The following is a 25,118-nucleotide window of genomic DNA, read 5'->3' on the forward strand; positions in this document are numbered from 1 at the left end:
GGGGTTTCAACTGATTCAGGAATGTAACACCTGGTGCACAGCGCAAACAATAATCTCGGAATTCAGCGGAAAAAAACAGTAGTTTCATAATACTGCACAGTTCTATGTAAAGAACCTTGCTTGTATATAAAACAAGTGCTTATGAGTTTTATAGCTACACTTATCTATATTTAGATAAATTTTTACAAATATGCAGAAAACTCTTTTGGAAGAATTGGGTTTTATATCTCTAATGTAGAGACATATAGACCTTGTGCCAGCCACATTTCTTTTCTGAAAACAGAAGTGCTTCAGTATATTTGTTGCTTACGTACATCTCGGGCTTCATTCATTTAAGTAACTTTATCAGCCACACAGCAAGGAATCCTGAACGGAAGGAAGGTTATTTTCATAGACAGAAATTTATTTTTTTACTTCACAGGACAGGACTTAAAAAAAAAAAACAAACCCACAAAAAGATACCTGATGAAATTTCCTAATGTGGTTAGACTTAGATTTACACGTGTTCCTTCCTTCAATCTGTCTCTTTCAGATCCGGAGGATTTTTGCCTTTTGTTCCCTGCCAAGTCCACCAGATTATTAGACTGTTTAGTGATTGCTTCATTGAGAAAAATCTGTTAAAATGTGGTATCAACAGCAGGAAAAATTACCAAATCAATTGCTCAGATGTTATTAAGATACAGAAAACCATGCTCTGCAGAAACACAGAGAGGAAACAGGTTGTGATAGTTACCAGTATTGGAACAGCTTATATACAGAGAATTGCTTTAAATAGGAGAACAGCAAAGGTGTGCCTAAAACAAATGACCTACCACCCCTCAGGATTAAGCAACAGGCAATACCGCTCAACCCCTGCGCCCACAGAAAGGGAGTATGGAATCACCCCTGGCTCCCAACCTCCCCAGGCTGCAAAGACGACGTCTCCCTCCCGTTCACCTCCCAGAGGGGCCCAGGACTGGCCCTGCCTGCCAGGGCTGAGCAGCTTTCGGAGCTGCCTACGCCAGCAGTCGTGGGGAGCTGAGCTCGGTTGTGCTGCAGAGATGGGCAATGCACATCCAGGCCAGCCAGAGCCTCCTCCTCCTCAGGCAGCCCCAGCCCAGGGCTGTCCTCTGCAAGCTGCTCTGCAGACACCTCTCCACCTCTGTTGACAGCAGACTTCAACAAAACCTGTAGTTCTGGTATCAGTCTAGCAAGGGGAAACACTGGGGGAGCTATGATATGAGGCAAGGCCCGTTTCCCAGAGCAGAGCTGTGAGCAGCCGTCTCCGCTGGCACGGCTGCTCTGAGATGGCAGGGCCATACGCCAGCAGCAGCATCACGGTCACCTGGCACGCCTCTGCCTGGCCAGGGGCACACACAGCAAGGACAGCAGGATTTGGGCCACGAGTCCCTCTGGGGTCACATCTTTGCAGCTGCCCCACTGTGGTGTTCCCTTGTGCAGGGTCAGGGAGGTGCCACAGGCTGCCCCATGCTGTATGAGCTTGCTCGCTGCAAGGGCTGCTTGTTCCTCTGAGCCTGGCAGTTCTGTACAGCGCTCAGGCGCGAGCAGCAGCTACCACAGAGAAACAGTGACCATAGGTTATTTCTGAACACCAGTGAGATATTTTCAAAGACCGCTTGTAATATTTGGGACAGAGAGGATCTTAAACACAGAGTCAACCTGCAAGCAGGCAGTGGTTTAGGACATCTCTGCCTTCGGCGATCCCTGCACCGAGCGCGGCAGCGGCGGGCATTGTGTGAGTGCCAAAAATGTGGGCTGGCAAGGCTGACCCTGCAGCCCAGGGTGAGGACACCCAACACGCTCTCATCTGCTCCTTCTCATGGAGGTGGCAACAAATAACGGTGGGTTTAGGCAAAACAGAGCCACCCTGGACTTTGTGTCTGCATAAACTTCCATGAGTTCATTTTATGATGCATCTAACAGGACTTAACACAATTTAACCAGCATAGTAGCATCATAACCTTGCCAGGCGTTCTCCAGCACTCCTTCACAAAGATCACAAAAGGCATCTCTCTAAAAAACGATCAAGTGCATCCTCCTCATAGATGAGCAAGCAAATGCATACACAAGTACTGCTGTCCGGTAGGAATGCCCCCCACTAATAGTTTTAAATCAGGAATCAAGATTTGCTAACATGCTTGAAAATAATACTGAGTTCCAGAATGCCAGAAATGTAGATAAAAATCTAGATAACGCTTCAAACCAGTAAAATTACAAATGCTAGTCATTTGTATTAGACTTACATGAATGTTAGTAATGGGAGAGAAATGAACTGACCAGTCTGCAACTGTGTATTAGCTAAAACTGCTTTTTAGTTGGTTCTTTGAATAAAATCTTACCTGGCCTGCGTAACTGCTGGATCCTGCTGAGGTGTGCAGGCCATTCTTGTCCTTTAGGAAGCCACTAAGACCAAGAAGTCCGATTGAAAGTAAAGGTTTTCCTGTGCCCTGGATTCCTACGGGCATACATGCTTGTGCTGTTGGTGTTCACAGAAATCACGCCCCTACTGCCTGCATCCTTCTCTCTCTCTATTAAAATTACAATTGTAGTATTAAAATACAAGCAGTCCTTCACTAGTAATTCATGGTTTAGCCTGGATGTAAACCAATTCAACAGCAACGCACACCACACCGACTGCTGTGGGATAAGCCTGCTCTTGAACCATGTTGGGTGAAACGCAGCAAAGCAGTAAGTGACCTGAACAGACGCATCGGTAACCATAACTTGCATTTTTTCCCTCTACCTCACATATTGGTCATCCACACAGCACGCTGCATTGGAAAATGCATTTTATTTTAGGAACAGCTTTAATTCAAAAGGAACCACAGTACATTTATCTCCAAGCATGTCAAAGAGACTCATTAACTACTTTGGTGAAAAAAGCATTCCTGGAATGGAAACCTGGAGGTTTTGCACAGAAGACAAAAGTACAAACAAAATAAGAAACAAATGCTATCGTATTACTTGAAATCCTATTATTTCATAGTATTTCCAGACTGGCCTAGACTAATAGGTTACAAGTATTGCCCAACAACTCTTGAGAAACTTTGGATCGGCTTCTGCCTGTAGCTTGTTTTTTCCCCACCAGAAATCAACAACTAAGCTGTTTGTGATTAGTTACATGGGAACTGATGAAATTGCAGCAAATAAATTTATTGTGCTGACAACCCTGAGAGTAGTCTTCCATGGAGGAAGTTCTGATGGGGGATTAAATTAGTTATTCTGTAGCCTTATTTGCACACCGGGCACGCACAAATATTAAGGCAAATCAAATAAGTCAATGTGAATCAGTTAATGCTTTAAGCACCAAGTGGCTATCAAACGTAAAATAGATTTGCTTTAGTTCTCCTTTATGTTATAACCTGAAATTAATACTTTCATCAGCCTTGGCTTCTAAACATTTGAAGAAAAAAAAGTCTCATGAATATTTGTGTTAACCCCCTGAGGTAACTCGGGGAACCGTTTCTACTGAAACACTTCTTGACAAAACCCCTTCTAACAACAGCCCTTAATCTTATTAGTATTCATTCTCCTTTCACTAATATCTCCTGTTATGTGTTTCCTGGAAATAAAATCTGCCATTACACCTATTTTTATTCTTTCTGAAAGGCAAGGGTCTACTATCCCAAGGCAGTCAACCTTCCAGTGGAATTTTCTCTGGGGTTACAGCCCCAAAGGCACAGATGCACAATTTAGCTTCAGCTTTCAGCCGTCTTGACATTAGATGAAAGCAGATGAATCAAAACACTCTTGAGAAATTCTAGCTTTTCTTTAGGGGGAAAAAAACCTACACAACTTTCAAGTAATTAAATTTTCTATAGAAAAACTTCAGAATTGCTCTATTTAGTGATGAACTGTACCAAGCAGCACCTGGGAAATTCTCCTCTTGCTTGCAAGATAATTGCTGCTCTGTGACCCTAGAGCTTTCTGCACGCATCCGCCCCAACAATGCATCACCCCTCTTTCTTTCACAGGCCCCTCAAGCCATTCTCTGGCACCAGGAATATTCTCTTTCTCCCAGATACATGTGCAAACACCTGCAGTGCTCTGTTAAAACTCCTAACTTGTTCAGCCTCGCACCCCCAAGCCATTTTAATCTTTTAAAAGGCAGTCTCCTTCCCAACTCATCCTCACCATTAAGAAGCACTGCCCATGCACTGGATCTTTCTCACCCTTGTTGAAACAATCTTTTCCACTCTATCCTTCACATACTTGTAGCAAGCCTACACAAAAAAACACCCAAGTAAAATCCACTTTCTCCACTTCATTATAAAGCCATCCTTGAGCTGCCATCTCACTATTGTTAGCTAGCTGCTTTTCCTTTTCTGGGACTCTAAATAAAAATTCCCAGTGTCTGGATTTGCTTCCGCTTCCTTCTATGTCCTTCAACTTTCTGAAATCCTATTCCTTGTTACACATTATGCTTACACTACTTTTTTCAACTGCTCCCTGGGGAAACTGGTTGGCACCCAAGAACTATGCACTGAATCTAAGTAACTGAAAAAAAGGGAGGAAAAACATATTAACATGTAATTGGATTAAAGTTCCTTTAAAGTAAAAAATTACTTGACTATTACAACCTTTACGAAGTTATTAAATCTCATGCCAATTTTCTTGTTATTACTATTGCTTGCTTTTTTCTTCCAAAGCACTGCCAAAGGAGGATAATTCAGCTGAGCTGGTTATAAAATAAAGAGGCTAAAACTTATTATAAATTATTGATAATATTAGCTAATATCATGTTTTTCATTTGTTGTAATTGATTTTCATGCCAAAAATTTATCCTGGAAGTATAAATGACAGAGGTATGTTAAAACCCTACTAAGCCATCTTCACTAGCACTTCATCCGTCAATTCTATTTCATCAGGAACGGGAGTATCTTATAAATACTTTTGTGCACTACACAAAACATAGTATTCGGATTTGACATCCTTTTTTTCTATTCTGGTTTTGGAAGTTTGATCTTTTACCTCATTTTCCAAGCTATTCACTGCATTTCTGTACAACGTGAATTAAAAAAATATTGCTAGAATTCCACACCCCCCCCCTTTCCTCTTTGACCATATTTCTATTTTAGTTCAAGTACAAAATATTCTGAGTAAGTAATTACTAACCTGACTGAAAGGTCTCACTCAAGCTGCCACTTTCACACTGTCAACATCTGGCATTTTTTTAAGCTTTCATTCAGTCGTGAATATTCCCAAGGAGAAAAATATCCCGGTGCATGCAACTCCTCTCTAGAATGACCTGTTCTGAGACAGAAAAATCACGGCCCCCGGAAAAAACTTCCTTTTACAAGCTTAGTCCGTTAATAATACATTCATCCATTATGTACAATGTATTAGTTAACAATAAATTATTTCTTAGAGTAACTGTAGCGGTTTTTTACTAATTGAAAAGTTTAATGTCAGGTCTCCACCATTCTGTAGTCTTCAAAGTTGCATCCATATATAAATTAACATACATTAAAAATAATCCATTGTCTAAAAGACTGCACATCAAAATAGCACTTCCATGTCTGCTTTTAAAAGAATAGTTTTTTTGAATTTATTTTTTACAAATTGAAACTTTATAGGGACATTTACTCCAACAACCCAAGATTATTAATGAAAGAATTATTAAAAAATATGGTTTGTAACTAAGATTTCCGTACATTTTTGTACCTTTTTCAGACTATTATGTTAGCTTTAACCATCAGATTTTCAGTGCTGTGATTATGTAGGCTTCAAATACTGCAAAATATGTTTACAAACAATAATTATTTCAATGTAGTAGCATTCCTTTTCAGCTTATGAAAATAATTTTGGTCTCAAATTTTCAAAGTAGCTGGGTAATATCCCTTTAAATTTGATATGCTATGGTAAGCATCACATCCTCTATACAGTTCATTTTTTGCTGACAACAAATTGTAAAAATAGTGAAACATCTGAGGTTGTGATCTAGTTTTATGAGCTAAGGAGCAGCTTTCCCAAAGTTTAAGACAAATACAAAAAAAAAAATATTGCACAGCTTAAAATACAATTGTTTACATTCTGACTTCAATACAGTACAACTTAACCGTGAATGTAAGGAATTACCAGTTTGCATTGTGAGCCCAATTATTTCTGCCAGAAGGTCAAACTTCATTCATAAAATTTAAACTAGTATGTTTTAAATGTTTACTTGCCATAGGAATTCTAAGCAAACTTTTAAAAAGCTTAAAAAGCTTTTGGCCTCACTTTTGAGGGTCAGCAACTCTTGCGAACCAACATTAAAATTTCAGAGCTATACAGGCCATTCAACCCACTATTCCCTCAAAAAGCTATCAGACAGTAAGTATATTGTGAAGTATACATTTTTATTTAACATTCCTAAAATAAGCTGTATTTACATATTATATAAATGTATGAAGTCTTAATATAAAATAGAAAACTGCATTGACTGAGGAAATCCACTCCATATGGAGTTACTTATTGAAGACCATTTGTTTATGAAATTTTACAATAATTTATATAAATTATCTCTTCCAAATTAGATGATTTTTTTCTTTTTAATAATCCACACAATTTTGATGACTTTACAAACAGTGGTGTATATTATAAACTTAAAAAAACAGTTACAGCATCTTCCGGCGCACAACTGGCTTTGGAAAATTAGACAGTCTTTTTTTGTTCTTTCGTAGAGTTCTCTCTGCCGCATCTGCGGTCTCTTTCTGTTTGCTTTTTGTTCCATCCACTGGACTTGCAAAAGGAGAGATGAATTTTATTTCCACTGGCGGAGGTGACCAAGAACCTTCTTTTTTGGTGGTTCTGAAAAGAAAAAGCAGCATCAAATTGATTTTTTATGACCAACAGTATTTTTTAGTAGAGGAAATAAAAAATCGTGGAATGACATAATTGGTGCCAAAGAATTATTTATTGGCTTCTTTGTAGATAGGATCAACGCAGAAGAGGTACATAAATAAGCTTTGTTTTGCTTTCACTCCTTACCAGAATGTTGTCCCAAGCATTCTCGGTCCCTATGCGTCCCTATGCGTATGAGCTTTCAGAGCCAGCCCCCCACCCCAGCTTTTACGAGGCAAATGCCCTCAAACAGTTTTGCAGAAGGAACCGGAAAACACGTCCAGAAAGGAGGAGTTCTCTTTACTCCTTGTCTGACCCGGGGAGCTACAGTTTGCAAGAGTGTGGTGTCAATGGTGGAATAAGACAATTTAAGAGCACGCCATCGTTGCAAAGAGTAGCGTCCACTTGCCCTGTTCTATCCCCTCCCTCTTCTGTTTCCATTAGAGAACTAAACCATTCGTTGAGGAAAAGGTGCCCGTTAGACCAGCCAGCTGGACGGGCTCGTAAAGCCAGAGCAGAACTGCACAGCCAAGCGAGGGAGAGGACGTTAGGTGGCTCCACAGCTGAATCACTGCCACAGTAAAGGAATGCGAATAAGCGGTCAAAAATAATTTCATACTTGCTTGCTTTCTTCACTTTTGATTTTGCTGTTCTACTTCTCTTCAATTTTTGCTTTTCCACAGACTCTATGGATTTGGTATCCTCTTCCTCTTTAGTTGGAAGCTCCTAAGTTAAAGGCAAAACAATACTTGCTAATTCCTGACTTACATATATTCAACATGGATTTTTTTTGCAGCTAATTTTCATTAAGGAACAGGAAAAAATAAATTGTTTAGCTGATTAATTGAAAGCTCTCTTTTTAGATACACTTTCAAGGAAAAAGGCACGACATTGCAAAGTATGAATTGAAAAAGCAGTACAGAGCGAAAAAATCAAGAACATGAGACAACTAGAGCTTTTACTTACTGGTTCCTTCACAATTCGGGAAATGCTAGATACATTTTTCTTCCTTGACCTCAAAAGAGGGGGTGAAAAGACAAATTGAGAAGACAAGTCTGGGTCTAAATCCTTAAGCTGCACAGGATGGTCTGCTTTTCCAGCTAAAATGACAATGTATTGTTAACATGCACATATATTATACATAAAGGACAGTGATGTTAAATTACAGATGATAATCAAGTGCACTATAGCTTCCTGAAATAAAAGGTCCAATCAGGTTTGTAAACACTCGGTGTGGAAGTATTTTTCCCCTAGCCATTGCCTCTTGGGATTTATTCTTTTACAGTAAGTTATGAAACAAAAAGTAAGCGCATGTAGTCATTTTACCTGCACTTACAAAATCAAAGATACTATGCTCAAGAGGCACCAACACTCCTTACACATCTCAAAATTTTTTTTACCATGTACTCTAATAAGATGACACCTCTGTGCAGTAACTTCAGTAACAAAGCATATGCCCATGAAAAACAATCACATAATTAAACAGCTGTATAGTTTGTTGCAAGATGCAGCTCATTTTAAGTTAAAAACTAAACAGAATTTGGAAGCGTATCTCCTTTATTTCTCTGTTGGGGGGAAAAGATGGCAATCACATTAACAGCCTCCAGTTTTCAAAACTGATAGAAATTAAGCTCATGACAAAAACTGAGCTTAAATTTCGTTTCACACTACTCAGATCAGCCTCCTCATCTGTTTCTACCGCAACTAGCCAACTAGTCGTGTAGAGTTCAGAAAAAAGATTAATTGCCTCTTTCCAAATTTTTTACTTTGCATGGTTACATTATTTACAATACTTAAAGCCATCCTCACAGTCCATTTTCTGTGGTTTACAAAATGGCAACATGCCCTATTTTGCATATAAACGTAGCGCACCTACCTTCAAATTTCTGTGTCAGCTTTGTGAGAGGAGGTGAGAAAAGGAAGGACTCATTTTCCTCAACAGATAGTTTCTGATGCATGGCAGTTTTGCGGGATCTGGTTCTTCTAATACGATCCGTTAGAGTTCTTGATGTTTCATCATGTCCTGATGGGTTTATGTCTTCAAGCAGCAAAGGACTGCCACCAGGTCCTTGGGGGAAGGCCTCCTTGCCAGTGCTCTCCTCCAATATTGATCGTCTCTTTCTGCCCCGACGCCCTGTCCTTACTGCAGCCCTGGGTGTAGTAGATTCCTCATTTGGCTGCACAGGTGTTTGCTCATGAGTAGCTGTTTTTTGTGGTTTAGCATGTGGAACTCTTCTTGTTCTCCTCCTAGGAGTATCAAGGATTTCCACTTTCCCAACTGACTGTATGTCTTCCTGAGTAGAGAGAGATTCCGTGTCTGCAAAGAGATTTTGTGCCCCCTTCCTAGCACTTCTTCTAGGAGTGACAGGAAGTTTAAATTCTGTTTGAGGAAGTGATGATTTAGACAGGCCAAGGTCAGAATTTTCTGAAACTTCTGATGAACTCATCTTTCTTCTTCTGCCTCTTTTAGTTGGCACAGGTAAAGGGAGTTGGTCACTAGGCTGCACCTCTTGATCCTTGACAACATTCTCAGTAAATTGTAAATTAATGCTTTTCAGTTTTCTTGCACTTCTACTGGGACTGACTGCCGTTTTTATCTTATGACCAGTGTCAAACTGGTCAGTTTCTTGATCTCCTGCTGAACTTTTTCCTCCTCTAGTCCTTTTGGAAGTAGCAGAAGAAATAATGCTACCTTCAGCAAGAGACGTCTCCTCATTAGCCTCTTCCAACACTTCAGATGCAGTTTCCTTTGCTCTTCTTAATCCTCTTCTTGGAGTAACAGCTATGGACTGCGTACTGATGGACAAGGTTTGTCCATCAGAATGGCTGCTTTCTACTTTTTCTGAATTTGTAAGTTTAGGCTTCCTACCTCTCCTAGGAGTAGCAGGCATCACAGCTATTTGCTCATCTTGAGCATTTTCTTCTGTTTGAAGACTAGAAGTCTCAGATGCTTCTTTTGTTCGCCTGGTACTTCTCCTAGGAGACAGTCCAAACAGAATTGGTTTGTCTGTCTTCAGTAGCTGCTGATCGCCTGCTGATGGAATACTTAGACTTTTACTCAGTTGTCCCCTTGTACGTGTTCTAGGAGTGATGACATACTCTACTTGATGTCTGCTGGTTTCATCTTCCACACCTTCTGTCACAGTTGTTAAGGGAGCTTTTGCCTTCTGGAATCTAGTTACCTTTTTACCTATGGTTTCATGAATAGATTGTTCTACAACTTCAGATGTAAATTCTTTACTTCTTGTGTCTTTGATTACATCCAGTAAGTTCTCAGCAATAGCTACCTTAATGGGTTCAGGCACATATGGGAGTGACTCTGCAATATTTTGAGATTCCTGATCACTAGTTACAGTGGACACTGAGTTTGTAACATGTTCTTGGTTTTCAGTATTTCCTAAACTGTCCACAGGTTTGTCCTCTGTTGTTGTGCCAGCCGGTTTAGAAGCATCTGCTAATGCAGGGTCTCCCATCTCTGCTTCACCTTCATCCCCTTCCAAGACTAAAGTAAAATTACTCTGAGATATAAAAAGTTCTCCATCTCCCTCAGCTGCATCACATTCACCGTCTTTATTATCAGGCAAATCGCATGCAAACTGTTGCTCTATGGTATCATAGCCGTATAGAAGATTGCCCGATGGATGTAGTTCACTATATGGTGATGTTTCAGGTGCTTCTTCTGAGGCTTGTGCCTTAACTGCACTATCGGCAATAACCTAAAGTTAAAAAATGTGTGTTAATGCATTATTAATTACCAAACAGACTAATTTCAAACTGAGTTAGATGAAACTGAGGACACTGAAATGCTGCTTTTCCTTTCAGGTCACCACTGAATGTAAAGGTAGAAACATACAATGTACTCTCTACTACAGATAAAAGGTTATGTGTTTAAGGAAGGGACAGAGAACAGAGTATTCAGTATATGCAATCACATGCTCCATTTCTGATGTTTCTGTTCATGACTAATGATTTGCCGCCATCCGTGAACAAAGCGAGAGGTTTTACAATACAAGCTGTATACACAACTGGTAGGAATCATCACATTGCAGTACTTTCTGGACTGACTCCAAACTCACAGAGTGATTGACTGTCGTGGTTTTACCCCAGCCGGCAGCTGAGTACCACGCAGCCGCTCGTTCACTCCCCCCCATCGGGATGGGGAAGAGAATCAGAAGGGTAAAAGTGAGAAAACTCGTGGGTTGAGATAAAAACAGTTTAATAGGTAAAGCAAAAGCTGCGCGCACAAGCAAAGCAAAGCAAGGAATTCATTCCCCACTTCCCATGGGCAGGCAGGTGTTCAGCCATCTCCAGGAAAGCAGGGCTCTGTCACGCGTAACGGTTACTTGGGAAGACAAACGCCATTGCTCCGAACGCCGCTGCCGCCCCCCCCTCTTCCCCCAAGCTCCTTATAAACTGAGCATGACGTCATATAGTATGGAATATCCCTTTGGTCAGTTTGGGTCACCTGTCCTGTCTGTGTCTCCTCCCAACTTCTTGTGCACCCCCAGCCATCCCGCTGGCAGGGCAGTGCAAGAAGCAGAAAAGGCCTTGGCCCCGTGTAAACACTGCTCAACAATAAGTCCATAGAACAAAAACATCTCTATATTATCAATGCTGTCTCCAGCACAAATCCAAAACGTATCCCCACACTAGCTACTATGAAGAAAAATCAATCCTCTCAGCTGAAACCAGGACATTGACTCTGCATCCAACAGGGTAAAATACAATTACGTCCCCAAAGTTTAACGTTTCAGTCATGATCATTGTGACTGCAAGACCTAGTGAACTGGCCAGGTATCACATCTGACAACTCAATACTGCATTTTAAGGAATCACTTGGATTGCATGAGACAACATCTTTGTTTGAAATAATTCCTTCTTGTGTTTTGTAGTTCCCTGTACTGAGCAATTACTCTTTCCTTCAAGATCCACGTGAGATACTAAAGCTTTATGTTGAGAACAAAAGTAGTATCTGTTATGTAGTATCAAGTGACTCAGGGGGTCAAGATCATTTAATCCATGTGTGAAGACCTTTGCCTAACCCTCTGAGTGACAGTGCTAGCCAACAATGGCAGAAGGAAGAAGCCCCTCAACAGGAGTTTCCATAGAATCTCCTTATTTTCTTGCCTCCTGCCTTGTCAAAAGTTGCTAAAGCATCATATTATAGCAACATGCCATGCTTCAATACTAAACTCAAGAAATACTAGTCTGCATAAACTCTCCTTTCATTCTTAAAAATCTGCTAACAAAAAGACAGTAAGCTCTCAAAGGCCCAAGTCTTGACAAATTCTATTCCGTGTTATAGGTACGGAAAATGCACAGCAGGAAAACATATCTGCCCTTATATAGTAACTTGTGTTACTCAGCTAAAGAAACAGAGACATTTTTGCGTGCCTTCTAACTGTCAGTAAGACAGGACTGTCCTCAATTTGCAAAGTGTTTTCGGTTTTGTACAAAATGCAAAAATAGTTTACTTACATTAATTTCCTCAGTTTTAGGAAGACTGTTAGAAATAGTTATTTCTTCCTGTGGAAAAGGAAGATTTTCTTCAACTTCAGCAGCTTCTAGGTTACCTTCTGTAGGTAAATCCACACACTTCCCCTCAAGGCGATTTTCTGAATGAGTACTGACCATATCCTCACTGTCGAGGATACTTATCACAGCTGGAAGAGAGTTATATAATTGTAACTTAACTGCTATATAAATGACAGAGGTTTAAGCAACAGGAAGTAACAGGGGGAGCAGGAGCCAACAATACAGTTCTCCATCCTGCCACATATATTGGGCTTTCTCCAAAAACTAGAAGCCAGAACTATCTATCCGGTAAAGGAGGCAGCCCCACAATAAAAAGAGAAAGGGGAAAATCAGCTGGCAAGTCCATAGAGAAAAAGAGCAACAGAGCAAAGAGAGGCTAGAAAGGCACACTGATAGCTAGATATTCTTCACAGCCTGAATACTGAGGATGCATCACCTTTTAAAACAGTAACTCAAGCAGCAAATCCCATAGCACATAAATTGGTAGTGATGTACAATGTTGAAATAAATACTGATCACTCCTTCTAACATTTTAAATTCTACCAGTTTTCTCAACATCTTTATCAAGAACAGGAACATTCACTATGCATTTTCTACAAGCACTTTCTTTGAGGAGGGCATTCTCTCTACAGTTTAATGAAAGCAGTAACATGCTAGTACTACTTGAATCTGAGACAACTGTTGTGGTATGGCAACCTACACATTTTACTTCAGCTACCTTAACTCACATAACATCTCCAACGTACTGTACATACATTCACTGTCTGCCTCCAGGGATTCAGAATGCTGTGGATTTGTTCCAACTGGTATGGCTTTTTCTTCTGATGAAGAGAACACTTTGGACTCCTGGTGGTTTGTTTCGCTTCATGAATAGAAAGAGAGAAATTAATCAGAAAGCTTCAAAACGAACATTAAAGGGCTTTACAAATTACTTTCTCACTGTAAAATCTTCAAGTTTCAAAAAAGAAAAAACATAGAAATTCCTTTACATCATATACCTACATCTAATTTGTGAATCTATTTACGCAATGAATCAAGTACTTCACATTCTTCCCTGCTATCTAACACTAGATAATAACATAAGAGAGTTGTATTAAAGAATAATAAATTATTTATCTTCTGTAGAAAAGAGTGTAACTGCTACATTGGTGGTGTAGAACAAACTGAACAAAGGCAAAGGTTTGTACCAGTGTATGTTAACACTTGAAATTAAGGGTTATTTCATTACTAACATTCTCTCTTCATCACTAAGCAGCTGCAGCTTTTAAAGTATCTGGTAAGAAAACTGCTTCCCTTTCCATAAACAAACAGATGCTAATTGAGCACACACAGAGAAAACAGAAATTAAGTGTATGGAATACTGCCACAAAGTATTCAAACTCCAAAATAAATCCGCTAAAGTTACAGGAATCTCAGGTGTCATTTTTAGCTGCACAATTTTCAGACAAAAGCAGGGCTTATGTTCACAGTATCTGCTTAGTAACCCTCAAACTGTAAAAAGGTTTATATAGCCTGTTGAATGGAGTCTTTATCACCATATTTTGGGATCTACAATGATTTGAGAAAAAAGGCTCAAATTGACAGTCAATTTGACTTTTATTAACGCCAAATTAATTCTGTTCACAGACAGAAAGAAGTAGAAAAGCCATTATATTTGAGAACACAGGAAAGAACCAATACCAGGTCAAAATCATAGTTTTCAACCACAGGAAAGCCAGCAGTTACACATTGTATGAACTCATAGATGTATCTATTGTATAAACTTACCCTTCACTTGCAGTCCCAAAAGTAGCAGCCTCAGCAGCAGCAGCTTTAAAGACCAATTTACCACCCTCGGGAAGGGACAGACAGTCAGCATTTGATTCTTCCACAAATCCTACAAAAATTGACAGACAGATGACTTCTCTGTTGCATCATCCCCATATTAACATAATTTCTTTTAAAATGCTTGTATGATTTTAAAGTGAGCCTTTATGGATATCATTTAGGATAGTGATCTAACAAAATAATGCTACCAAGACTTCAAATGCACAGGTCTGAGTTCTTCTTTCGAGTAAAAGAACAAGTCTCATGCATAATTTCAGTCAAGAAAACAAAATAACCATTGATATTCTGTTTACAAACTAAACTTGCTATGTTACTGACCTAGTACATAAACACTTCACAAAACAGCTCTCCTTAAAATTGGGTAGTAAGTTTTTTTATTTCTCTTTGGATCTTTATCTCATTCTAGCAATGCTTCTTTCCTTCCTCGACTCCATTTCCCCTCTTCTACAAGAATGCATCTAAGGTCTTTTCTTGTTCTTTTCTCTAATGATTGACTGGTGGTGTTGAAACCCAACTGCTTGCTAACCTGTGTTTATCTCAAAAGGTTCAATTTTAGAAACATCCCCTTTTTCTTCTTTGTTCCTACTGTCTGCTTCCTCCAGATCCAGCAATTACCTTTGCAGACAGTATGAAGGACTGGGATAGTTTTGATAGCTCAGACCAAACTCAAGCTATACTGACTGCCCTTCCAGAGCACTGAAATTGTACAGAAGTGTTTGTACCACAGCCCAGCAGTGACAAAGTTTCTTTGTAACATTATTCTTTAATGATTAGTATCTTATATCATTATGTTTAATGAAAAGCACATTTGATTTCTTTTCCAAATACAAGACAGCTAAAAAAAGGCAAATGTTTTGACCTATCTTACTAGAAATACTCAGATCTGGAGAGTCCCTTCTACTCATGCAGTCCATATCTGGGCACTCCATTTATTTAAAAAGAAAAGAGTGCTGAGGAACTTCAATAGCAACAACCACTCTCCAGGATCCTCCAGAATCACCTCAGACTTAGGACTGAATCAGGATGCATACGATGCACTGACACTGGAGTACACACTCACTGCTATGAACTGTTTCAAGACCTCAGACACAGAACTCTGATGCTTGCATACATGTCCCAGGAATAGCCAACTTTTCTTAGAGAGTTGCATGGACTGAGCTCTGTTTGTCAAATACTGACTGTAGCCGTGTTTGCACATCTTCGCCTTGTTCCTGCACTACTTTCATTTCCAGCTCTTCACCACTGCTCACCAACTAGGGAGCTACAACTCTTCTAATCTGCCAGTAGACTTGCCCATGTGAATACATCCTCAGCAGTTGGACTGGCTTGAATGAGTAGAATTGAACTGAATTACCAAACACCAATTGAAATCAGTTTGGAAAAGGCTGCATAACATGTTGAGCCAGCAAAACAAGCAAGCATAGCTGAAATGAGAAGCAGATACACAAGCAGACTCACTTCCAGAAGAAAACTATTTAACTGAGGTGGTTAAAAAACAAGAGGGGGGGGGGGGGGGGGAATCTACCTAGTCAAAGCGCACCATACACTAAACTTGCTGTAAAAAAACCCAGCAGCCTACAGAAGTAGCCCTAAAACAACCAGAAGCCTAATGTTTCAACTTGTATCCCTCTCAAAACTCCTACAAATCACTGCTGCCTCTTAGCTGCAATTACATACAAGAAATACCAGCCAAAAGCAGTATACATTCATAATGTCTAGGATACCTAAAAAAGGACTCAAAACAGTGGCAATTTTAAAAGCCTAGGAAAAGGAAGTACCCAGGACACTTGTGAACGCTCATAGTTAACTGTTGCACTCATCAGTAATTTAACCTTCTGAAGACATTTGAAAAATTCAGAAGCTTAGGTTATTATAGGTTGAAACACACCAGCTTCTTTTCCTAGTTCTGATGAATCTTGTTCCATCTGGAAAGGTTTATCTTCAAGCATTTCACTGTCATCTTCCTTCTCTGAGTCTTGAAAATCGGTAGTTTCTTCAGGGGAAGAATTAGCTGGTTTAGCAGCTATAAAGATGACATCATCTTCAAAATCGCCAGGTGATTTTGCATCATGATACTCCAAAGTAGTTTGGTCTGACCTGGCAGAGAAGTTACTATTTTCTTTGCTGACATCCATTTTCTCCAAACCATCTCGAGGTATGCCTTCTGAAGACTCTTCCATTTCAGCATGATCATTCTCAGGATTGCTGAGAGTAAACAGAGTTGTTTTATCTCTACTTTCAGACCAAGCATCCTCCACCGCTCCGTGATGATGCTCAGATGACGCTCCAGACAGCACTTTATCAACTTCTGCTACCTTTTTTTAAAAAAAAAAAAGTTCACAATCAATAACATGCATATGCTTTTTGTCAAAGACATAAAAAGAACAAATATATACCAATATTTTTACAACTGTCACCTTAAGCAAGGTGCTACAAAATTAACTCTCATTCTAGCACTATCTTAGCTTTTAAAGCTGTGTGTAAAATGACGCTTTTGACTGCTTATTGAGGTTCCACATCCTTGGAGAATTAAGATGAAGTGGGTCTTGTAAGTGCTTGCTTATACTGCCAGCTCAAGCTGTTCATTGGGTTCACTACTGTGTTTTCAAGAAGAGGGAGCTCTGTGTGCCTAAAATCATAATTCAAGATTTCTCTTTTTTCATGCTTGCCTTTTCAACTGCTATGCACTACTCAAATATTTTAGTGTTCACTATGCCTGTAGCATGGAACACATAAATTAAGTCAGCCACACTGTGTTATTATTAAGAACTTGATATATGAGAGCGAGCCTCTTCTTACAACTGAGTAGCTCTTTATAAAAGGCAATAAAAGGTATAATAAAAACAGATTATGACAATTTGTTAGTACATATACGGAAGGCTCATATATGTAGATACTAGCACATGCCCCTGTTCTGCCCCCCGATTTCAGTACGTTACTTTGGCAACTGCATGATGAGCTGAATCAGGGAATCCAACTGACAGAACAAAAGAAGGAGGAGAAGGGGGAAACTTTCAGATGGACCAACTTAATTTCACAACTCTACAAATGCTGTCCCTGGTGCAAGGCAAGAAGCAAAACCAAGAACTCTGGGGCTACAGAACAGACAACAGTACAGCGCTCTCCATCAGGAGTCTATTGTCACCATAATGTAAATAAACGCAGCCTTGTGAAAAGAGAGATTGAAAATAAATGCAGCTCACAACTTCCGTTGCTTGCAAAGATGTTTAATTCACAAAGCTTAACAAACCCAAACAACTGCCTCAGTCTATATTCCTTCCCTTCCTGCCATACCACCATTTGAAAAGGTGTAACGGGAAGCTGAACTAGCAGTTTGGAACAATCACAGCTCCTAACAACACCTGAGTAAAAACCACTAAGGTCACTGGCATTTATTAGGAACATGTTCCTGCAGGCACGTGATGTTACACAAGGTCTGGCGCAGCCTTTTTTGACCAAATTCAAGTCTGCCATTCTGATTCGCAATTCCAATTCCCAATGTAAGGAATTCTGGCAAACTTTAAAAAAAATCTCAACCAGATCACAGTCTGTAAAGCCTTTAACTGTAACAATCGCTAACTACAGCCCAGCTTACCCCAACAGTCCATTTTGCATTCGAATTCTCTTCCCTGAAAGATATTCTAGGTTCCTTTGCTCGTAGAGGAGGAGAAACTGATCGTCCTGGAGACGCAGAGGGAGTTGCTAGGGGTGTGGTGCGGAGGCTGGATCTGAGAATAGACTGAGGGGTAAACCCAGGCAAAGCAGGACCAGATGTGGCCAAAACCTTAGCTCTCTATGAAAACAAATAAAAACATTCAATTTAATACCAGTTGAATCTTCAAAACAGTAGACTGCACTTGTCAAACGTATTAGTTAAAATTACGAATGGAGTTTGTACCAGCAGAGAGGACCACAGTTTGCCTCTGCACAGCTCTTTTTCCAAAGGTATGAAAACCTTAATGATAAAAACCTTTTTTTTTTTAATGCCAACATAAAATTTTTCAAAGTAATTTCATGACGAAAAGAGGATATGACATCTTGTTGTCTGCAATGTCATCTCCCATCCCAATAATTTTTGCAATTTCTACACTGTTCTTCCAAAAAGCATACAACTTCACGTTACCCCGGATACAGTGACTGAAAACACTGCCATGTGAAATGGCAATCAGCAAAGCAACAGCTTATTTTTTTACTAATTAATCAATCCACGCACTAGACTAAAATAAGTGACACTGTGTAAAAACACCTACACACCTTCATCTAGAAGTATTCAGGTCTTCCTACCTCAGCTCAGATAGGCAAAGGCAAAAAGATCAGCACCAAGAAGACAGGCCAAGTGTTATTTCCATACATAAGAGTTTGACGGCAGTGAATGGAAATACATTTTAACAAAACAATAACTAAAATTACTGTAAAAAGCCATCACTGAATTTGACAGAGACTGACATCACTTAACTGACATCACTTAGCTGTCATTTGCTTAACTGGATTAAAAAACTGAAGCATACTGTCTTGCTTGTAGGTATGCAAGTCAAACTATACAGAGCTATTGAGCACTTCTTATTTGTAAGTAAGTGGTGAACCTGAGATGGTTAAGCTACAAATTGCATCTTTAAATATCTAAGTATTTCAAAAAGTCCATTTTTGACTTACTGTGTTCCATGCAATAAAAACAAGCTTATTTCACGAAGCTGTGGGACAACATGCATGCTGCAAATTAAATGAGAACTTAACTTTCCCTCTTCAAGACTGGTCCCAACGTACTGCTTCCAAAAGGACTGTATATACAATAACCACGCACATACTGCAAATATTCCACAGTTTGAATCCAACAGTGTTAAATACTTTGGTGGTTTCATCTTAAACAGAGTTTACAGGCTTTTGGGTTGGTTGGTTGTTACTGGCTTTTTTAAAATACAAACCTTAACCACAAGAGGCGTCTCCAGTAAATTCAGTTCTGATGGTCTGGAAAAATTATTTTGTGAGATGGAACCACGCGTATTTGATTTCAATGGGCTGGACGCCATGAATGAAGAGGAAGCTCTGCATGGTGACTGCCAGCCATCACCCTGCACTCCAGAACATGAAGGAACAGGACGAACCACCAAATCCAGCAATCTGTTAAGACACACAATTTAAAATAAGAAAATAAATACATCAATGAAAAAAAAAATCATGCTGCATTCAAGAAATCTGAGGTGATACGTAATAAAAACATTCAATGAACAAGAGATAGGGGTGAACCCTCAATGTTGGGGTGATGTATCAGGCCTGTGAACAAGTTACAGGCATTTTCTTCTCTTTTTAATTATTTCTTTACATTTCCTACTTCACTTCCTAAATCACTGCCTCTGAGGCAAGAGTAATCCAATTTTAAGTTGCACAAGTGCTGTTAATTCTCACATAAAAAGAAAAATCATCTACATTTCAATGCTGGGACCACTTCAAATTCTCCACTTTGTTCTGTCCCTAAGTTGACCTTTTCTGTAACAGATACAAAACTAAATGCAAACAGAACACTTGACAAGCACAATTTATACACACATATACACATGCACACCCATATTATATATATATACACATATGTGAGAAGCAACACCTTTTTGAAATATTCATTCTGTAGATCTACTGTACCTGGAACATTTTTGTGAAAATTTTGAAATTGGTGTCCCAACAAATGCATCAGGCAACTCTGCATCAGGGAGAGGACATCTTATGACTGGTGGTTCTGCAGCTCTAGGACTAGAATTAAAAGGAAAATGGAACTGAGTTTCATTGCCCCGAAGTCCAAACATACCAGAATTCAAGTTTATTTGACCATAACATCTGACAACTACTAGCCTCTCTCCCGCTCTTTATAATTCTGCCTATTTTTATGTAAAACAGGCAGAAACGAGGCAGAAACTGGGCAGGATGTGGTAGAAGATTGCTATTTGATCGCACAACCGAGTCTTTCAAAATCCGTACACCAATAGCTTGACGGCGATCATAGTTTTAGTTTCAGCTATCTTAAATTCTGTGAACACATTCACCATAATGTAAAGATATGTGTTTGTAGAAATAGGATTATCATAGCAGAAAAGCTCTCCGTCCAAATATTACTCACGATGAATTTGTTCTTAACTGTTACATCTTGTGTGTGCAAAGAAGCCGAACAAAGCTTTATTCAGGCGCACCTTCCCTCCAAAACACTAACATAATGCAACCCGATTTCTCTCTCTCCAAACATGTAGCTCAAGGCCAAACTTTGTTGCTTACCTATCATGTTGTGAGAAACTGGTTTTCTGCTCATCTCCTACCCAGACCTCTCCAATTTTGGACAATACATTATTGATGAAAGTTGCTCTTGTATGCACATTTCCTGCATTAGCTTGCTTTGTCACTGTTGATAACGGCTTTGGTCTTGAGCCTGTAAAGCAAGAGGGAACAAATATCAGTCTTGTGTAGCCCAAGTGATGGTTAGCTGTCCATGTCATTCATCCCCTAAAAATTACCTTCTCTTAAGATGGATGAAGGCAGATGGTAAGGCTTGGCTCTCTCTGCAGCCAGCTTCCTTTGAACTCTAGGAAGGATCTTGCCATATTGATCTAATATTGAATTTCTGGCAACTGCTCTTTCCCTCAAGCGAGGATCACGATCATTCTGATGAATGAAAAGCATAAAGCAAAAAAAGTTAACTGATTACAAGGAGTTCACTGCACAGCACTGGCTGTGCTATTTCTAAGTAGCGAATACATTCCCTCTACAGATACAGGAAAATGCATCATCCACCGCACAGAACAGCAGCAAGTTCTACCCATCAGCACTCACCAATTTCACCTGGTATTTTTAGCCAAGTGGAAGGAAGACTAGAATAACAACAGAACCTGCAACTTTAAGGTAAAACCATTCTCATCTACTTGTTATCACCTGCAATTTTCAAACGGCCTACAAAATCACAGGCTTTCTCTTGTTTCTCCTGAAACACCAAAGTCCAAGATGACAGAATGTACAGGGCAACTGCAAACTCCAAAATGATGTGAATGTTACAACGAGTAAGAAAAAGCTACCTACGCAGACCTCCGTCTGGATGGAAGTTTTCAAATGCGGGACCTACAACTTCCAAGACCACCTTGTAAGTTTCATTCACTGGAAAACTATGGTTCTGGACAACAGCAAATGTATCACAGATCCGTAACAGAAGCTCACAAGAAGACAAAATTTAAGCTGGCTATTTTAAGAAATAGAAGATAGACAAGAATTTCTGTCATAAAAATGGTACAATGGAAGCTGTGGAAGCTTCTGAGTTCCACAGAACCAGCTGAGTTCATGCTATACCTTGAGGAAATTTAAAAAAAAAAAAAAAGCCAACAAAGCAACCACCAGGCAAATTTTACCTGTGGATTGGCATCCAGACTGCTCTCAGCTAGGAAAATGAAGTTGTGTGCAAGATATCATTGTATATTATTGTATATGTACATATATATAGTACATTACATCTTATTCCAAGTATTTCAAAGGAAGGGTTAAAAAACAAAGCAGGATTTTTATGTGAGTACTATCAAAAATGGCTAGTGACACCTAACAGAAACTTGCACACTTGACACAACTTTTATGCTTACCATAAGATTAACCTTCATTGACTGATTCAACTGTAGCGCTGGGATATAGTTGGCACGCTGCAGATGGTGGACTAGAAGAAGTTCATGACTCTGAACACCAGCATTGGTCTGTAAAAACTTCTCCAAACACTCCTATGAGAAATAACGCATGTCAAAAATCTCTTATGATTCTGCCTCTTCTCTTTGCAAAGAGACAATTAAGATTTTGTCCCTTGTCCAGACCTACTTGTTCAGTGGTGGTGAAAGGTAGCTTCAGTAAGTCTTCCATTAGTCCCATCTCCTGACAGATTTCATACATGTGTTTTAACAGCTCTTCGACGTTTAACTTAGTGGCATGTTGCTGCAGCAGACCCCAAGCCTCCACCAGGCACCTGCAATTAATTTTTTTTTTGTTGAGATGTAAAGGACTATTAGTACCATAACCAAAAAGATGGCCCAAAATCATTGTATTCAAAGTTCAAAGGAAATTTGTATTTCTATTGATTTGTATTATTTGTTCTCCACATTTACAATATTTGAAGGCCAAAATGGCGGGATATATTTCGTTACCTATTGGACAACAACACAGCGAGGAAAAGTCGCACTTCAGTACTGCTTGACATTGACGGCTTCATCATCTGGATGTACCGGAGGGCTTGCCTATGCTCCCCTTGGCACATGAGGGACTGAATAATTCTCGTATGTTGCCATGACACAGTTTTGATCGTAGCTGGGTGAAAGAGCAGGGCCAGGGAGTTCTGTAGAAGTCAGAGATCACGCTTATTAAGATAGATAGATAGATAGATACACACACATACATGCATGCAAAAAAAAAATTTCAACAGTTTCTTAACTAGGGGTGAATGCGTGCAAAAGAAACTTGTATGACTAATGACATAGTCGATACAGGACATGTAAACCAAAATTCTTAAGTCTTTGCAGAATTAAAAAATCAGTTAGCCATACAGAACAAAGTGCCTGTTTTCAAAGGAGTAATTCACACTTTTCTAGGTTAACCAAATCTCTGTATACAAACACCACTTTTTGTAAATACATTACTGTGTTGGTTTTGCGTGGCAAGGTTTTTGGTAGCGGGGGGGCTACAGGGGTGGCTTCTGTGAGAAGCTGCTAGAAGCTTCCCCTGTGTCTGACAGAGCCAATGCCAGCCGGCTCCAAGACAGACCCGCCGCTGGCCAAGGCCAAGCCAATCAGCGCCTCTGTGAGAACATATTTAAGAAAGAGAAAAACAGTTAGAGAGCGCTTTTGCAGTCAGAGAGAGGAGTGAGAAGATGTAAGAACATCTGCAGACACCAAGGTCAGTGAAGAAGGAGGGGGAGGAGGTGCTCCAGGCGCCGGAGCAAGATTCCCCTGCAGCCCGTGGTGAAGACCATGGTGAGGCAGGCTGTCCCCCTGCAGCCCATGGAGGGAGGATGAGGGGGTGTAGCGATTCCACCTGCAGCCCGTGGAGGACCCCACGCCGGAGCAGGTGGAGACACCTGAAGGAGGCTGTGGCCCCGTGGGAAGCCCACGCTGGAGCGAGCTCCTGGCAGGACCTGTGGATCCGTGGAGAGAGGAGCCCACGCCAGAGCAGGTTTGCTGACAGGACTTGTGACCCCGTGGGGGACCCACGCTGGAGCAGTCTGCTCCTGAAGGTCTGCACCCCGTGGAGGAGACTCACGTTGGAGAAGGCCGTGAAGGACTGTCTCCCGTGAGAGGGACCCCACGCTGGAGCGGGGGAACAATGAGTCCTCCCCCTGAGGATGAAGAAGCGGCAGAAACACCGCGTGAGGAACTGACCGTAACCCCCACTTCCCCCTGTCCCCTGTGCCGCTGGGGGGGCAGACGTTGAAGCCAGGAGTGAAGTTGAGCCCGGGAAGATGGGAGGGGGGGGGAGGTGTTTTTAAGATTTGGCTTTATTTCTCATTCCTCTACTCTGTTTTGCTTAGTAATAAATAAGATGAATTCCCTCTCTAAGTTCGGTCTGGTTTGCTCGTGATGACAATTAGAGAATGATCTCTCCCTGTCCTTATCTCGACCCGTAAGTTTTTTTTTTCATTGTACCTTTTCTCCCCTGTCTAATGAAACAGGGGAGTGATAGAGCAGCTCTGGTGGGCACCTGGCCCTCAGCCAGGGTCAACCCACCACAATTACTAAATGGTAAGTTATTCTCCCAGACAAACAAATTATACAAGGAACAACCTTCAGCATTGGCAACAACAGGAATTAGGTTGAAAAGTCACTTTTGCAGTCTTCTGTCTCAAATCTTGCTGCTGTCATCGTAGTTGTAACATTTAAAGTACCTAAACCACTGTTTTTGAGAAAGTACCCGACTGCTCGGCTGAAAACAACCTAAAGAGATGGCCGTGAAAATTCAAATATCAAGCATTATTAAAGTTGATTTCATCTTTGTTTCAATCAATTTCCTGTCAAAGTACGTAAAACAAAATTTCAAATCATCATTTACCGCTGAACATGTCGTAGCGGTACTACAAAAACGCTTCTAATGTTTTATCACCTGTTGTTAGTTAAGCACCAATTTTAGAAATCATTTTCTAGATTATAGCTTTGTACTGCAACGTATGTCAAACTAAACTGTAACACACTTACTTCATAATCATTGTGATCTAGAAGCCAAAAAGCTTGAATAAGCTTCACCAGACCCCAAGGATAGCAAAGGCAGTTGGGAAGGAGTCGATTGCGGTTTCTGCTTTATTCGGAAAGGAATGCATGATATCTAGCAGGAGGTAAATTGTCTGATATCAAGTATCTAATTAAGGCTAATAAATTTGTGAGACCAAACAGTTATCACATTACATTTAGAAAAACATCAGGAAAGGCAAATATAAAAATGGTAGGAAGCAGAATTTGCTGATGCATTAGTCTTGCCATTCTCTTAGCACCTGAAGATGATAGTCAGGTCCTAAGCACAAAATTGCATTCTGAATAAATAACCAGAAAGAAATACTCTTTGGTTTCTGCAAGGCATTCCGAGCGGTTAACTTTAGATATGCCAATACTTCCGTGTTAAACTCAGGCTCCCTCTTTAGTCGGTGGAGCTACCAGCTGGACATTCAGAACATCTGAACATCCAAAGTCTACCACTGGGTTCTCCCCCCTCATTTCCAGAGTATACAAAACAATGCAAATTATGGTGCCCTTCCAACACAGCTTAGCTCTGAATGATTACAACTGGATTTAAAACCAATGTGGATCGCTCACTGTAGTGTCATTTTCTCTTTCTGACATCCCTTCTTAGGGACATCTTCTAATAAGACAGCTCTGGGGTACGACAGTTTTTAAAGCCCCTGCCCTCTGGGCTCCCCTCTCGAGTTAGGCAACAAACAACAAAAGCAA

At 40.2% G+C, this 25,118-nt stretch overlaps 1 protein-coding gene across 1 annotated transcript in view; it reads right to left on the reverse strand.

Moving 5' to 3' along the window:
- Positions 1-6,321: 6,321 nt before the first annotated feature.
- Positions 6,322-25,118, reverse strand: part of LOC142601055 (protein ELYS-like) — a 55,630-nt gene continuing 36,833 nt past the window's right edge. Inside the window, 18 exon segments of the mRNA XM_075748839.1 lie at positions 6,322-6,789; positions 7,442-7,548; positions 7,789-7,922; positions 8,699-10,538; positions 12,301-12,485; positions 13,113-13,219; positions 14,125-14,233; positions 16,073-16,499; positions 17,780-17,977; positions 19,107-19,302; positions 19,819-19,926; positions 20,443-20,593; positions 20,679-20,826; positions 21,786-21,917; positions 22,012-22,156; positions 22,335-22,522; positions 24,372-24,433; positions 24,436-24,517. Coding sequence (XP_075604954.1) covers positions 6,597-6,789; positions 7,442-7,548; positions 7,789-7,922; positions 8,699-10,538; positions 12,301-12,485; positions 13,113-13,219; positions 14,125-14,233; positions 16,073-16,499; positions 17,780-17,977; positions 19,107-19,302; positions 19,819-19,926; positions 20,443-20,593; positions 20,679-20,826; positions 21,786-21,917; positions 22,012-22,156; positions 22,335-22,522; positions 24,372-24,433; positions 24,436-24,517 — 4,512 coding nt within the window. The 3' untranslated portion in view covers positions 6,322-6,596.

Source organism: Balearica regulorum, chromosome 3 (assembly GCF_011004875.1).
Source record: "Balearica regulorum gibbericeps isolate bBalReg1 chromosome 3, bBalReg1.pri, whole genome shotgun sequence".
NCBI lineage: Eukaryota > Metazoa > Chordata > Aves > Gruiformes > Gruidae > Balearica > Balearica regulorum.